At 34.8% G+C, this 17,654-nt stretch overlaps 1 protein-coding gene across 2 annotated transcripts in view; it reads right to left on the bottom strand.

Moving 5' to 3' along the window:
• Positions 1–434: 434 nt before the first annotated feature.
• PDHX (pyruvate dehydrogenase complex component X) overlaps positions 435–17,654 on the bottom strand; it is a 76,005-nt gene continuing 58,785 nt past the window's right edge. Inside the window, exons 8-12 of one of the 2 annotated variants that reach the window (XR_003004124.1) lie at positions 12,385–12,443; positions 9,040–9,198; positions 6,562–6,626; positions 3,081–4,116; positions 435–1,997 (exon numbers count right to left, since the gene is read on the bottom strand). Coding sequence is in view for 1 of the 2 variants with exons in the window: in XM_024752607.1 (XP_024608375.1) it covers positions 3,858–4,116; positions 6,562–6,626; positions 9,040–9,198; positions 12,385–12,443 (542 nt within the window). In the remaining variant the exon portion in view is untranslated. Of the gene's footprint in view, positions 1,998–2,980; positions 4,117–6,561; positions 6,627–9,039; positions 9,199–12,384; positions 12,444–17,654 lie in introns of those variants that run through there. The other variant, XM_024752607.1, reaches the window with a different exon arrangement.

Raw genomic sequence — 17,654 nt, 5'->3', positions numbered from 1 at the left:
AAATTTCAGAAAAAATAAATTACTTTAGGTGTGAATAAAGGAAAATCATGACTAAATAATGATTTTGCTATAATTTCTCAACTTTTAATAAAAGCCCAAGTTTCTCTTAACTGTATATATCATATATAGAAGAGGTTAAATTAGAGGTTTAAAAAGTAGCCACTTTGCTAGGAAGAATAAGGTTGCTTGGATTTGTTGCAAAAAATATAAGTAAGTAAATGTGAAAGTAAACTTTGTATGGTCAAAGAAATAAAAGACTGCCACTAACAGAGGCAAATGGTTTTTCAAAATACATCTTTGTACCCTACAATTTCAATTCAATGGTGTCTTCAATAATACAAGTCTAGACAAACCACACCTTCCTTCAGTCCTCCCCGGCCCCATCTCTTGAAATCAACAGACACTAGAAAATAAATTTTAAAAATCCACAAAACTATTTCAAATGATTTTATTAGAAAACTGCTGTGTTTCCCATTTACAAAAAGTTTAAATGTTTCCTGAAATATACCACTTGCTGTACATAACTTATCAGAATCTTAACCTTTTGTACACTGGTGATGGGGGCCATGGAGGGTGGTGTTTTGGACCGGGAAACTGCATCACTGTTGCTGCATTATCCTGATAGCACACACCCACCCCACATATTCATAATATACACAGCAAATGAACAAGTTAATCGCAAGTTATGTCGAATATTCTTAAGCTTCTCCCTTCTTTAAAGCCCCTGACCTGGTACAGAATCTAACCAATGGACACTTTCATTATAGCAAAAGCTTCCAGCTGGTCCTGCTGATGGCCGTCCTCTCCATTTTGACCTACCTTGCATATTGTGGCCAGATTAACCTGAAAGTAATTCTGCCCTGTTACTTCCTTTTTCAAAAGTCAACAAAAGTTTCCCATTAATAACGTCACCATTTAAAATAATGGTTAATTCTTACCAGCAATACGCTTGGTTCTTTCATTTCCTCACTTCACCTGAGAAAAAGTCCACCATGATGCAATGAGTAATAAGGACAAATTTTCCTTGAAAACTGAGAATTGTCAGTTTTATTTTTCTCCCACACTCTAACTACAATATATTAACTCACAGCACCACCTACCTTTCAATAAAAGGTTAGGAAACTAGTTTTACTTTTAGCATAATGCCCAAATATCTGGCCTGTACAATTTAGTGTGAAATTAAGTCTAAAATGCAGGAAGGAAAAAAAAAAATCTGAAAATTAGAAGTTCCATCTGACATGTATATAAAACACTTATACCAGTATGTATCAATTTCTTAGTAATGTTTCAAACAAAGGAGTCTGGCCAGCAGTATACTGAAGATTTTAATCTGCCACAAAATAGACAGTGAACAAACTGTGCCTCAGGATGTTAACTCGAAGTCGCAATCAGGGAGAAGCAGGGCCGTTCTGACTTATAAATTCTAATATTCATTGATATTTTCATGCCCAAGCGTTAACTAGAATGTGTGTTGCCTTTTCCTTAGAAGTCCTCCCAACATTTTGGTCATTTTCCTTGTTTAAATAAGAAAAAAAAAAAAGGTATAAAATTTCATTTTCATATGCTCTCAGTGTGATCCCTATCAGTACTACAAGTAAGTATAAATTTCTAACGTGGAAGACAGCCTGCTCATACAGCACACAGTTCATCCTCTGTTTAAGGATCCCAGTCAAGACACCATACCCCTTTCTCAAATCAGTGTTATTCTCACGCTGCAACAGAACTATTTTTAGAAATGACGATTTTCTTACATAAACCTAAGCAGTATAGAAATATTATAGAAAATATTTTTTGGTCAGAATGAACGGGCATTTGTACCAACAGCTGAGAAGTCAAACCATGAAAAGTCAAACCATGAGAAGCAACTGATTATATGAAAAGCCTGGCTGTGATGTCCATGAAGAATTAAAATGTCTTGAATTTACAGAGCATTTCTCCTGTGCAGTCCATGTCAGCTCTGTAAGGCAGGCAGGGGCGGGTATCACCACCCATTTCACCTACAGGGAAACAGATGCACTACAGTTTAAGCGTGTCAGTCCATTGGAAAAACAGAACTCCAAGCCAAGGGTGATTTACAGCTGTCTCACGTTCTATTCCTCAGATTTAAAAATTAGAAAAGAAAACTAATAATTTCAGTTAAAACTGATTGAAAATAATGTAACTCATGAAAGTTATTTTGAAAACAGCATTTGGTTACAATTTTCAGTAATATGACAAAAGTTTTGAAGACTATTTTTAAAGAATAGCTTGTCAAAACTAATTGGATTAAGCAACTTCTTAGCAATTGATATACTGGGGCTCTAATTATTTCAGAAAGCTCTTTTGTTAGAGCGTAAGTAGTTCATCATGTCATAGCATACAACTTGTACCACATAGGCTTTCTTCTGGTGATTCTCATCAGCAGAGAGTAACACGGCTCTGTGACTAGTTAATTAAATCACCATCCAATTCCAGTTACAGTCAGCTTGTCAGTCGTAGCAGAGTTGTCAAAAGAGAGAAATAAGCTCTTCTAACCTTTACAACAATTAGTCAAATTTTCATATTATCAATGGAATAAAAAGGATAGTTCTCACCTGCTTCACAGGCCTTCTATTCTTTCTGAAGTTTTACATTTCACATCCATTTCTTCCTAACGTCATATTACAGCTGACCCTTGAACAGCGAGTTTGGACTGTGCATGTCCACTTACACGTGGAGTTTTTCCAGTAAATACCTAGTATAGTACTACCTGATCCCCGGTTGACTGAATCCCCAGATGCAGAACCATGGATATGAGAACCAACTGTAAACCTAAACGCAGATTTTCAACTGCTTGGGATCAGCTCCCCTCACCCTCACAAGGGTTAACTGCGATTTCAAATGCCTTCTCTCCTCCTGTAGAATCCCTTTGAAGCTATTCCAGGGAAATTACTAATATGCGTCCAGGTACTAAACTTCTGTGACATGTAAGATACAACAGAAATTTTTATACCTTCTCATATTTTATTGCACTGTATAAACTTGATTAAAATGCACTAAGTAACAACATGTGTTTAAATCAACACTAATTAAAATGTTAGGCAGGAAATAGCATAACTTACTTTAATATATCCCAACTCAGTATGAAGGTGAGCAGTTTATTTCCGAAGGTTTAGATATTTTCACTGTAGTTCATCATCAAAGCAAACAAAATATTTTGGTCTCTTTCTTCACCTTTGATTCTTTTTAATTCTTCTTCTTTAGTTCACAGTGTCATAGAAGTGTAAAATGAGACTGATAGAAACCACTCTAAAACATATGGCTTTATATACATAAAAAATTCAATAATGTTGCCACAACCCCTAATACAGAGTGATTCTTATTTATCTGCTAGTATCCAGAATAAACTTCTGTACATACTAAATTGTTCAAGTATATCTAGAGCAGTGTTTATAAAAGTGACGTCCCACTGCTACATTAATGGGCATCTCTTTGAAGACCACTTCTAATTTCAACACAATTAAGGTAGAGTTCTAAAATTTTTTGCTTTTACAACTTATCATACATCCTCAAATATTCTAAAATGCTCCAATGAGCCAAATATCTAATTTAATTTACATCTAGCTGAACATCCCTTTTGTACAGCACCAGTGGTTAAATTAAAAATGCATCTGACTAACCAAATGTTCTCTTCCTTCCATTAGTTACAGCTTGTTATTTATTTATATAACTCTGAACCCAAACTGAAAATGAAGACAACTCAGGTCAAATTCTTTCACCCTAAATAAACATTTCATTCACTTTACACTTAAATACCTAATTGTTTTCCTATAGTGTATGTTTCTCAGTAACAATGATACAATTAACTAAGCCAAAGACCAACTTCTCATCTTTGAGGATTAGGCAAGTCGGATAGGATTCTCCAGGTTTGCTTTAAAACTTTCCAGAAACCTGGTAGCCAGTTCATCATCTACCACTCGGCTGTCACTGGACATTGTGACCGTTATGAGCTGGTGTTGCTGCAGTTTGGCATTACCCTCTTCATCCTGAGTGAGCTTCAGAACAGGTCGGAATCTCCCAACAGCCAAAATGCAGGCCTGAGGAGGGTTGATCACTGCAGTAAATTCATCGATGCCAAACATCCCCAAATTGGAAATACTAGGGGAAAACAAAAAGCTCTGAAGATGGCATGTCCTTAATCAAAGAACCCTTTCCCTGAGTCATATATTTTTACTTTATTAAAAAACTGTGCCACAGAACCTCATTCCAAGTTACTCAAAGACCAAAGAAAGAATACCATTTACAGTAGGATCAAAAAAACAAGTATCAACACACAAATATTGTATCTAATGTAAACATTTATTCAGCATTGAACTCGAAGTCCTAGGCAGAGGAATATGGCAAGGAAAAGAAATAGAAGGTATGAAGACTAGAAAAAAGAAATAAAACTTTATTATTCACAGATGAACTGATTGTGTACAAAGAAAATCTAAGCCTCTATAGATAAACTACTAAGATTAATAAATGGATTTAGCGTAGTCACTAGATAATAAGTCAATATAAAAATTTATATCTATATGCAAGTTGCTTTCATTAGAAAATAATACCATTTACAATAGTATACAAAATATCTAGGACTAAATCTAATGTAACATATATAAGACCTCTAAATAAAAAATTATAAAACACAACTGAAAGAAATCAAAGAACAAGTAAACAATGGTTTATACCATGCTCATTCACTGAAGACTCAACGCTATAAGGATGTCAATTCTCCTTAAACTTAAATTGATCAAACAATTCAATGCAATCCCAATAAAAATCTGAGCAAGATTAGTGTGTGTGTGTGTGTGTGTGTGTATGAAAAATGACAAGTTGATTCTAAAATTTATTTGGAAGTACAAAGCCAGGAAAGACAATCTTGATGGTGAACAAATTTGGAAGACTTTCATTATCATATATCAAAAGTTATAGTTTGCTGGTATTAAGCAAGGGAAGGACAAACAGGTCAATTGAAAAGGAGAGAGAATACAGAAAAGGACCAAACACACTTGGTTACCTTCTCAATGCTACAGAGAAGTAGTAATCTTTTCAATAATTGAGGCTTAGTCCATTAATTATCCACAAAGGGGAAAAAAAGAGAATCGTGACCTTTACTTCCATATCAAAGACAAAAATCTAATTTCAGATGAATTGCAACCTACATGTGAGAAGTTACAAAGCTTCTGAAGATAACACAGAAGAATAACTTCATGACTCTGGGATAGACAATAATTCCTAGCAGAAAACAAAGAGTACTAACTATAAAGAAAAATACTGATAAATAGGATTTTATTAAAATTCAGAACTTCTGTTCATTAAAAAACACCATCAAGAAAGTTTCAAAGGCAAGGTACAAAGTGGGAAAGGTATTTCAAATAATATATATCCTATAAAAGTCTGTGTATCAGGAAAAAGGAACTACTATAAAGCATTTTTAAAAATAGACACAAGACTTCAACAGGTATTTTATCCGATGAGTTACCAGATACCCAAATGGCTGACAGATAAATGAAAACAGTATTCAACGTCATTAATTTGCATTTCTCTGACCACAAAGAGTACCACTACACACACCAAGATTCATTAAAATTTAAAACCTAATACTATTAAGAGTTAACAAGAATATGAAGCAACGGGAATTCTTCATACACTGTTGATGGAAGAAAAAAATGGTAGAACCATTTTGGAAAACTATCTGGCAGGATCTACCAAAGCTATAAACCCAGCAATTCTACTTTCAGGTCTATACAACAAAAATACGTACATATAGTCACCATAAGACACTAACAAAAATGTTCACGAGCACCAAACTGTAAACAACACAAATGCCCAACAGTGAAACGGACACTAGCATATATACAGCATACTACAGAATACTATAACGCAATAACAAATAAATGACTGCTTCACACAACAACATGCATGGTTCACCTCACAGACATTAATGTTGAGCGAAAGAAGTCAGACACTGAAAAATATGTATTTATGTAAAGATCAAAGTTGGCAAAACAAGAACTCCGGTGATAATTTTCAGAATCATGGCTACCCTCAAGGGGGTGAGAATTAGGAAGGGTAAAGGGAGGCTTATGGGATGCAGATAATGTTTATTATCTTGCTTTGGTTGGTTACACAGCTTTCTTCACTTTATAAAACATTGCAGCTACACTCTGTGTACTGTACTGTAAGTTATAAACAAAAATAGAGCTGATAATAACTCAAGAGTCTATGTGTTAATATTTTACCCCAAAGGACCTTAAAATAAATCACAAGTAGAAAAAAAATAGTTGACGTTTATAAATCTATTGTATGTCAGACCCTGAATGTCATTCTATGAACATCTAAATGGGTTAACTAGCTAACCCTAATGGCTTCCTACTAGCTTTGATTCATATCAAAGGCTAACTGTCTGAAGAACATTTTCACATATTCTCTTGTCTAAATAAAGTATGATATTTAGCTTAAATTTTTAAAGAAATGCTTCAGAAAATAAATGAAAACAGGTTAACAAGGACTTCATAAGTCTTATGTCTGATGCTACAAATAATTAAGTTTAAATTTTACCTAAAAGATCCTCCTTGGTATTCTTCAGGTAACAATTTTCCATCTCTAGCTTTCTTTGATAGAGCCTGAGAAAAATACAAACAGAGCATGACAACCAACACTACATTATATGGCTGATTTTGTCACTTAAAAATATGTTTATAGGGTACACTCTCATCCTTGATATGCCTTGACCTGACTTTATAAGAGACTATATATATATACGTATGTGTATATATATATATATATATATATATGTTTTTTAAATTATATATATAAAATGTTCTCTAACACACTTAAAAAAATAAGTAAGTTAGAGCACAGATAATCCAAGAAGCTATACACATGTGAATCAGAACTCTAGAAAAATCATTTCCCTTTAAAAATTCTTCAAATATTGGAATTACCTTGTACATTATGCAGAATGTTTCAGTGGTTTTTATATATACAGTGAAATTTTCCATTTTGCCTATAAAATTTTTTCTTGTAAGACAAAGTATTAGAAGAGCCTTTCTTGTTACTCTAGTAGCTTTTAAATAAATTATTCAACGGCAACGATCTCACAACCAACGCATCGATTTTCATTTCAGTGTTTGCTTCTTTTTCACCCATAACATATATATAACTTCAAACAGTTGTTAAAAACAACAGAGAATTTTATAGTCACTTTTCAGTATTATATGCATCTTCTGTACTGTTAGTCTTTGCAACTGATTTTTAAATGCCTGTTTAACATTCTAAATACTGCACCTGCCACAATTTAGTCATTTTCCTAGTGTTGTAATTTGGTTCATTTGTTTCTTTTGAATTCCTTCATATAAATTCTCAGAAATGGAATTACAAAGCCCTAGAAAATGAACTTTTTTTTTGGTTCTTGATCCTATAGCTAAAACATTTCCTGTGAGCTAGTCTACCCTGATACAAGGAATGTAAAAATGTAGTAATTTCATTACACCCTTGACAAAACTGATGTCTAAAAACTTAGAGGGAAAGACAGACAACACTCTGAGAGCTATATGAGGAAAAGTAGTTGAATTTCCCTCTACTTGCAATTAACCACACATCTTAATTTTTATTTTTCAATGCTTCAAAAGCAAGGGGACAGAGACTGAGTCTTTACATACGAAAAATTAATGAAGAATTACTTTATGAGGGGGACAATAGAGATAAGCTACTGTCATTGGGTAGATGATATAAATCTGGGGTTTACTTAATATTCTATACTGTATAGCTAACAAAAGGTACAATTACAATCCCCACTGAAAACTACTTAATTTTGAACCATAGATGATTTAATTTTTGAAAAATAAAACATTCTTTAAAAATCAAAAAGACGATCTCAACATATCACTGTGACTTACTGCCAAATGAATCAATTACAGATTTATATTATTTGGATATAGCTACTTACAAAACTATTTAGATCCAGAATGAAAAAAATAAGAGATGAATTTAGACTTGTATAGTCCTTGGAATATCAGAAGTAGAGAGGACAATCTACAAATGCATTTCTCCTGCCTTAAGCAATATAACAGCTTCACATGATCTGAACAAGCACATATCACATGAACTTTAAAAGGCATTTCTCTAAAGGCAGATGATCATAACACATCCTGAGGAGTTACCAGGCTACAACAAATAAAAAACATATTCATTAAAAAAAAAATAGATGATAAGCACACGTAATAAATACACTTTAAGAAAATCTCTATAGACCCAAAACATCAGCAGGATATTCCTGTCAACGAATTCCTAAGAGTGTGGAATAAGAATAGATTCTGATGAGGATCATTGGTTTTGAAAGTAACTAATTCTCACTGGTATTTCCTGGGAGTGTGAACGTAAAAATCAAAGCTCATGTTTCCTGAACCATCCAGTTGACAAGACATAATACAAGCTGACTAGCAAATACTTCTAAAATATATCACATGCCTTACTAATTTATTCAACAAATGTACTGGGTACTAAGGAGCTAAACTTTGCCTCTGCCTCTTAAAACTGTTGAAGCTGGCCTACTGCCTGCGTTCCGCCTATTCAATGTGATGTTTTTGGTGAGAGCTGACTCTTCCATATTGGACCCCAGGAAAAAGAAAGCGTTTTCGCTTCTGGAATACCAAGTACTTCTAGTGGTCTCGATTGTAGAGAGGAAATGAATAAACTTTTAAGAATAAAATGCTGTGAAAAGTGAGGTCTGTCCATTACCACTTTGATAGAGATATAGTTTCAGCTTTAATCTTAAAATTTATCTAAAATACCATCTTTAGAGTTGCATTATAGACTCTGGGAAACAAAGCAGCCAACTTGAACACAGCTGGCCTTAACCTGTACGCATGTTATTTCTGAATTTTTAAATGTTAAATGTTCTTAAAATGGGTTGTACCTGGATAAAAGCTTAAAAGTCTACATACGTAATTGATAAGCACATGGAAATACCAAAAATATACATTACGTGCATGCACACACACCTATCTCACAGCGTGGCAGAGTATGCTAACCTACCTTCACAGAGTCAGCAATCTCTGGCAGACCCTTAGCAGCAACATCTTTGATGACTGGTGTAATTAACCCTTTATCTGTGGCCACAGCCACTGAAATGTCAATAAAGGGCAGTTGCTTTGGGCTCTCTCCATCCCAGCTTACATTAACACTCGGCATTTGCTAGAAAGCAGAAGTAGAGAAAAATGTTGCTAAAGAAGTAGCTTTAGACCAAGGTTCCAAGGTTGTTATGGAAAAATAACTAACATTATTATGTAGTTTTGAAAGGGAATATAGCTAGACTGAAGGAAATAAATAAAACTTCGATTTGAAAAAAGTGGTTTGGACCTCTATATTAAATATCTTTTATGTTTGGGAAGAATAATTAAACATACCATCCTTTTTGAAGCAAGCCTGAGGAAATTCTGATGATGTACGCATGTTTTGATCTCTTTATATCATGGTTAAGAAAAGGGCTTCCTTTGTTAAACCTAATTGCTAGGAAGTATTTAACGTTTGTTAACCTTCCTGTCTCATATGATGACCGACATAATCTTGAGGAGAAGAGGGGAGGGCAGAGGGGTAGTGACATCCAACCACATTACTTCTATGGCATGAGGAAGCCTGACTTTCTAGTGCAGCCCCGGGAAATATTAGCAGGCTCTTAATAAATGACTTCCCTATTTAAGAGAGATTTCCTAGGCTTCATAAACATATGCTATATACTATATATGAGCATGTATATATTTAATATACATACAACTACACTGAGGATGAAAAAAACCAGGAGATGACTAAATGCCTGGAAACAGTGTGTATTGATAATGTTGCCAGACATCACTGGAGAAAATGATGCTGAAAAACAGATATCAAAAACTAATTTCTCTTCTCAAAAATTCATTGCTTTCTGCAGAGTAAGACCCAAGCCTCCCAGCATGTCATTTAAGCATGGCAATCCACAATTTGATTCCATCCAATCTAATTTCACTCCTGACCACTCCCCTAAGATGAATTTCCACTTTACTCAGGCTTCTCATTCTTATGCTACACTCATTTCTATTTCACCACTGTTCAACTGCAATTTTCACTTCTTCTTTCAAGGCTCAACTCTTTCATTCAACAATGCCACTGTGTCAAAATAATAAAGTCCCAATCTCCCAGAAGATTTTAAATTCTTCATGGACAATGAAGTAAAAGAAGAAAACAAAACAAACAAACCCTCACAAATGAAGAACGTCTGGCAAATAAATTTAATTAGAAAGTTATGTAACGAAAACCTCTAGGATAAAGCCTAAGTTGTATTCAAAGGAAAATTCATCTTAAACTTTCTTATTAATAAAAAATAATTATAATGAATTACACATTCAAGTTTTCTAACAAGGTATTTCTAACCAAAATAAACTTAGGGAAAAGAAGGAGGGAACACATAATGAAACAATATAAAAGGAGTGATAAAGCAAATATGCAAGTGAGACAGAGTTCAGAATAAACCCAGGCATTGAGGACATTAAAATAATCATGAGAAACAAATTCAAATAACTCTAGGCTAATAAGTTTGGAAATCCAGGTGAGATGAATGATTTCCTGGGAATATGTAAATTTCTAAAATTGATTCAAGAAAAAGCTGAAAACCAAACAGCTTGATAATTATAGGGGAAAAAAATGGGAAAGCTGCCAAGGCCCCTTCCTCAAAATAGAACTAGGCTCCGATATTTTTACTGGTGATTCTATAAAACTTCAAGAAACACAAATCTTTGTAATACTGAAACAAGCACAGAGAAAGGAAAGGGAAAAACACAACCAAATTCATTTTATGAAGCAAATGATTTAGAAAAAAGAAAAGTCTGAAAAAGCGAGCACACAATTTAAATTACAATTACTTATGGTTTCTGATACAAAATTATAAAATGAAATCTTAAATAGTTAATGGACCACTAGAGACTCACTTGAAGAAGGCAAGAATGATTCATAATTAGAAGATTGTTAATATAAATCAAAATATTATTTGGTCAAAAGAGAAAAAGCATACGAACACTGAGATACCAAACGACTGAAAAGGCATGCCTTTAAAATTCTCTATAGTTGTACTCTCCAAGAACTACAAATGAACTCCTTATAAAAATACTTTAAATACAGCACTTAGTAAGCAGTGATGCAGAAAATAGCGTAGTTATAGAAAGAATGCATGACAGCAAATGGTGCTGAGCAGGGATTCAGGAAGCCTGGGCTTTGGATTTACATCTCCAGTCGGACACCTCGCTGAACTGCAGGCTCTGACGTTCACCTGCTTCTTGCCACCCCACTGGGACACTATGAGGTTTCCTGAACTTAATTTGTCCAAAACTGAAGTCTAAATTCCCTGCCTCAAACCTGCTCCTCTCCCAGTCTTAGCACATGGGAAATTCCATTCCTCCCACTGCTTGGACCAAAACCCTTGTCCTTCTTTCTCTCACATTCCACATCCAATCCACCAGCAAACCCTGGTGGTTCTGCCTTTGAAACGTAACCACTTCCACCCTTGCCTCTCCGCAAGCTGTGTTCCACACAACCGCCACAGCAGGCTCTCCTTTTTCTTTTTAAAGTTTTAAGTCAGATCATGTTAATCCTTCGCTCAAAACCCTCCAAAGACTTCCTTCTCATTTGTAATAAAATTCCTCCTCCTTCCCATGGTCACCAAGGCCTTGTGTACTTTGGGACCCCCTTAGCCCCTCTCCCTCTTCTTTTATGTTTAATCTCATCTCTTACCCTCCTACTCTCACTAATCCACTCCAGGCACACTTCATCCCCAGCACCATGTCTCTGGGTGACACGATCCACTCCTCACAGCCTCTGTGTTTGCTTTTCCCTCTGCCTGGAGCATCTTCTACCACATCTCTACATGGTTTTCTCCCTCTCTTTCCACGGGCTTTGTCTCAGTTATCATCCTGCCAGAGAAGCCTTCCTTGGCTAACTTTTGAAAATAACACCTCTAGTTCTTCTGTTCCCTTAACCTGCTTTCTTTTTCTCCTCAGCACTTTCACTATCTGACATATATATTTGTTTGCCTCTCCCAACTAGAATATAAGCCCCATGAGAGCAGAAAATATGTAGGCTTTTGCTCACTACTATATCTCTAGTATTTAGCAGATTCTAGGGGATCAATTAGTATTTGTGGAATAAATGGTCTTTATTCTGCTGTAATTAGTCGTAAGCCTTTGTGATTCTCAGTTTCTCCATCTGCAAAACTGAGTGAGATTAAATAACAGAATATTTTTAGCATTAAAATTGTAAAATTTTTGTCACTTAAAAATAAGAGTTCTATTTATTATATAAAATCCCAAGATGTGAGACTACTTTGGAAGCCAAAATTATTTGGGGTTTGCTACTTACTTTAAGGGTAACAGCTGCTGCCTTGATGATAAAATCGTTTACTGATACTTTGATGTCATCTGAAAGAAAAACAAGTGTATTAAAATTAATGTTCATAATAAAACTTTTAAATTAACCATTATGATTTCAAACTTTTAAATTATGGACTGCACTGACAAACAATGATAAAAAATATTACAGGTTTTGTTCGCTTAGTCATGGTTCCTCTGAGTAGAAAAACTTGCATTATATGAGGTCCTGGATTAATATTAACCATGAATATAAAAGTTTTCTCCTGATCCTGATTTAAACTGCTCAGATAGCATACACAAGAACTTAAAAGACACATGACAACCATAATCAGAGAGAAAAGATCCAAGTCCCATGTCTTGAAAAAGACAAATTGTCTGTCCATGGCATATATAGTCAGGAAGTTTACAAGATGATTCATTTTTTTTCCATATCCTTTTCAAACGTCCATATTCTGTGTATTCTTTATAATACATGGATTATATTAGAACAGTGGTAGCTGTAGTCACTTTAAAGAAACACATTTTAAATAGCGTTCAGAGCGGGGATGTTCAGAAATTTCTTTTTACTAACAAAGTGTACAATGAAAAAATTTAAGATCACTGCATTAAATAAGAGCTGCTTTTTAACTTAACAAAACAGGATATAGCAAATGCCAAAGATGACGCAATGCTGGCGTGGGTCTTAATGCAATGAATAAAATGAGGTTCTCTGTCTAGTTTTATGGTGAATCCATTTAAATCAATTTCCTTCCAGTATAATGTTTTAAGATAAAGCTGGGGTCCCCTCCCTTCCCAAAGAGCTGATCTTAATGAAAGCATTTGGTTTATACCTCTGCTTTTCCCAGTGCGTGTGAAAGTGTTGAAAATGTAAACTACATTTGATTCTTTATTGCAACGGCTTCTATAAAAAGACTTTAAGATGGTATCTAGTCAGTTGATGGTATGTGGTAGGATACACAAATCCTGTTACTCTACTACGGTGGAATTTTACATGAATGATATCTCATTCCAAAGGCATGCTAAGATTTCAGAAAGGGATTAGATGTATTACCATAAACCTAAATACTGTCAAACTGTCATGGTAACTGTCAGCTGCTCTTCTAATACACAGCTCTTACAATTCAGATTTCCAGAAACAAACATTTTTGTTTGTTTAAAACTCCTTTGGGAGCAGAAAAACAAACGGATTTCCAGTGCTTAGAGACTTAATGATACCCACATACAGAAAATTTGGTCTGCATAAATTCAAATATGCAGACAGAATATTTTATGAACACACTGTGCTTACCTCTCATGCCTCCCTCTGCCTCCTTCTCACTTTACCTACTATCCATAGGCGTCCACAGTGAAGACTTCCCAAACCATTTACCAGCTGATGGTTTCCAAATCTACTGCCCAAGTCCATAGTCCTCACTTAAAATTCCCTGCCCTCATCATACTACTACATTTGACCACTTTCTTCATCTTGAAACATGTTCTGTTTCTGACTTCTGTGTCACAGACTCTCCTGGTTTTATTCCACTCTCTGCTTACTTACTTTCAGTCCCTTTCTCTCAATGTTGACATCTCCCCAGGTGAGAACTTTCAGTTTGATACCATTTATATGATAATGATTCCTCCAAATTCTATCTTGAATCCTGGTGTATCTGGAGCTTCAGACTCATACACCCTCTTTCTCACATGACATTTTCTACTTACTTGCCTGATAGGCATCTCAAATCTAATATGTGCAAAGGAGATTTTTTTCAAGTTCCTTTATTTTAAAATAAAATATAAAACATACAGAAAAGCTTTTTTGTTTTTTTTTTGTGGACATTTTCAAACATACAGAAAGACCATTGGTAATATTTATTAAGAAGAGAGTAAGAAATACATTGTGAGGGAATATCAAATATTCTCCTTTGCATACTGTTACAAAACAAAGTGTGGAACATACTTATAGAATGTTATATACTATAACCTTAAATGTGGGCCCTTTGAAGACTCATCAAAAAAATCCCTAATTGAAAGGACATACCAAACCTGGCCCATGCAAAGATACTACACTAATCCATACCTCTAACGAAATAGTACTGTTTCCTGCCTCATGAGAGGAAGGAATCAGGAAAATTATTCCCACAATAACCTCTATATCATAACTAGCAAGTATGATTTGAAACCTGTAAGGGGAGCTTTCAGAGTTAACTTTTTGAACATTGATCACTCTAAAACAGCTTTCCATTTAGTTCCTTGGACTATTAAAATCTGTCAGGTTTGAAAGCCTGTACCTATACTGATTTTTCAGTTCTGCTTTCACTTAGGATATAGAAAGCCACAAGAGAAAGTTGTGCCCATCCAAATAGGGTGGGAGGAAAAGTAACATAAACTACAAAATCATAACTTTCTTGAGCTTATTAGGGAGCTGAGGTTACATCTAAGCTTTACAATTATGTCTAACATTTATAATTAGAGTTCCAAGGAGAAAACACATGAAGCAGAAGGTATAGTTAAAAATAACTGTATCTGGGAGTTTTCCAAAATTAATGAAAGACAACAAACCACAAATCCAAGAAGCTGAGAGAAACCCAGACAGGATAAATGCAATAGGGAAAAAACAAAAAACAAAAAATGTTAGGCATACAATAGTCAAGCTGCTATTGGAGAAAATCTTGAAGGCAACCAGAGAGAAAGAAAACATTATATACAGGGAAACACAGATTAAGAATGGCAGCAGATATTCTGCAAGTCAGAAGATAATGGAATGGTATCTTTAAGTAAAAATACTGGGGGAAAAAAACCTATTTACTCAAAATTCTATACCCAACAAAAGTATCTTTCAAAAATGAAGGAGACACACCCATTAGAATGACTACTATCAAAATCACAGAAATAACAAGTGTTAGTGAGGATACAGAGCAACTGGGACCCTGATTTGCACTGATGATAAGAATGTAAAATGATGCAGCCACAACAGAAAATAGTATGTGAGTTCCTCAAAAAGTTAGGGTTAGAATTACCATATGATTCAGCAGTAACACTTCTGGGGATACAACCACAAGATCTGAAAGTAGAGATGCAAAGAGATATCTGTATATCCATGTTCACAGAAGCATATTCATAAAAATCAAAAGATGGAAGCAACCAACTGTCCATTGACAGATAAATGAATACATAGAATGTGGTATATACATAAAATGGAATATCATTCAGTCTTAAAATGGATGAAAATTCTAACATATGCTCATTGTGAATGAACCTTGAGAACAATATGCTAAGTGAAATAAGCCTGTCACAAAAGGACAAGTACTGTATGAGTCCACTCAAATGAGATACAGAGTGGTCAAATTCATACAGACAGAGAGTAAAATAGTGGCTGCTAGAGGCTGAGGGGAAAGGGGAACAGGGAGTTACTGTTTAACAGGTGTAGTCTTCAGTTTTACACAGTGAAGAGTTTTGTGAACATGCATGGTGGCAATGGCTGCACAACAGTATGAATGTACTTAATACCACAGAACTGTAAACGTAAAAATGGTTAAGATGGTAAATTTTATGTTATGTATATTTCACCGGAATTCATAATTCAAGGGATGGAAAAAAATGAAGGAGAAATAGACTTTTCCAGACAAAAACTGAAAGAATTTTTTGCCAGCCAACCTGTATCACAAGAAACATTAAGAAAGTTCTTCAGGCAGAAGTATGATAGCAGATAGCTAGCACTCTGGTTCTGTACAAAGAAATGAAGAATGATGAAACTGGTAAAAATACATACAAGTATAAAAAGACATTTTTTTCCCTCATTTTTAAAACTTTAAAATATAGTTGATTTGCTAAAGTAAAAGAAAATTATACATATATTCTGCTGACATCATATGTAGAAGTAAAGCATAAGAATAACAGCATAAAGGATGAGGGAGGGAATACAGGCATACTGTAAGGTGCTTACATTATACATGAGGTGGTGCAATAAAAATATGAAGGTAGATGTGATAAAGAATTATACTGTAAACCCTAAAGGAACCACAAAAATAAACAAACATGAATAAATAAATAATGAGAGGAGAGAGAGTAAAAAGAAATAAAATAGAATCATAAATAATCCAAAATGAGATAAGAAACAGGAAGAATGATGGGACAAAAACAAAGGACAATAAATGGTACAAAAGAAAATTTTACAAAGGAAAAACAAAGAACAAATCATTAAATGTGAATAGTTTAAATCTTAATAAAAAGAAACCACAGGATTGGATTAAAAAAGTGAGAACCAATTATATGCTGTCTGCAAGGAACCATCTAAATACAGGCATACCTCATTTTATCGTGCTTTGCTTTACTGCCCTTTGCAGATATTGTGATGGGGTTTTTTTGTTTTTGTTTTTTTTTTAACAAATTGAAGGTTTGTGGCAACACTGCTTCAAGGAAGTCTACTGGTGCCATTTTCCCAACAGCATTTGCTCGCTTCATGTCTCTGTCATATTTTGGTGATTCTCTCAAAATTTCAAACTTTTTCATTATTACTATATTTGTTATGGTGATCTGAGATCAGTGATCTTTGACGTTACTATTGTAATTGTTTTGGGGTGCCACGAACCACACACATAGAAGGTGAACTTAATCGATAAATATTTGCGTGTGTTCTGACTGTTCCACTGACTGGCTGTTCCCCTGTCTCCCTTTCCTCAGGTCTCTTTACTCCCTGAGATTCACAATGTTGAAATTAGGCCAATTAATAACCATACAATGGCCTCTAAGTGTTCAAGTGAAAGGAAGAGTCACACATCTCTCACTTTAAATCAAGAGCAAAAAGTGATCAAGCTTCGTGAAGAAGGCATGTTGAAAGACAAGGTAGGCTGAAAGCTAGGCCTCTAGTACTAAACAATTAGCCAAGTTGCAAATGAATGCAAAGGAAAAGTTCTTGAAGGAAATTAAAAGTGCTGCTCCAGAGAACACATAAATGATAACAAAGCAAAACAGCCTTATTGCTGATAGGAAGAAAGTCTGAGTAGTCTGGATAGAAGATCAAACCAGCCACAACATTCCCTTAAGCCAAAGCCCGATCGAGAGCGAGGCCCTAACTCTTCAATTCTGTGAAGGCTGAGAGAGGTGAGGAAGCTGCAGAGGAAAGTTTGAAGCCAGCAGAGGTTGGTTCATGAGGTTTAAGGAAAGAGCCATCTCTATAACATAAAAGTGCAGGGTGAAGCAGTAAGTGCTGGAAAAGAAGCTGTAGCAAGTTATCCAGAGGATCTAGCTAAGAACATTAAGGAAGATGGCTACATTAAACCA

The sequence above is a fragment of the Neophocaena asiaeorientalis genome, unplaced genomic scaffold, assembly GCF_003031525.2.
Source record: "Neophocaena asiaeorientalis asiaeorientalis breed wild unplaced genomic scaffold, Neophocaena_asiaeorientalis_V1.1 scaffold196, whole genome shotgun sequence".
Classification (NCBI taxonomy): Eukaryota; Metazoa; Chordata; class Mammalia; order Artiodactyla; family Phocoenidae; genus Neophocaena; species Neophocaena asiaeorientalis.
This window is presented reverse-complemented; position numbering and strand designations above follow the sequence as displayed.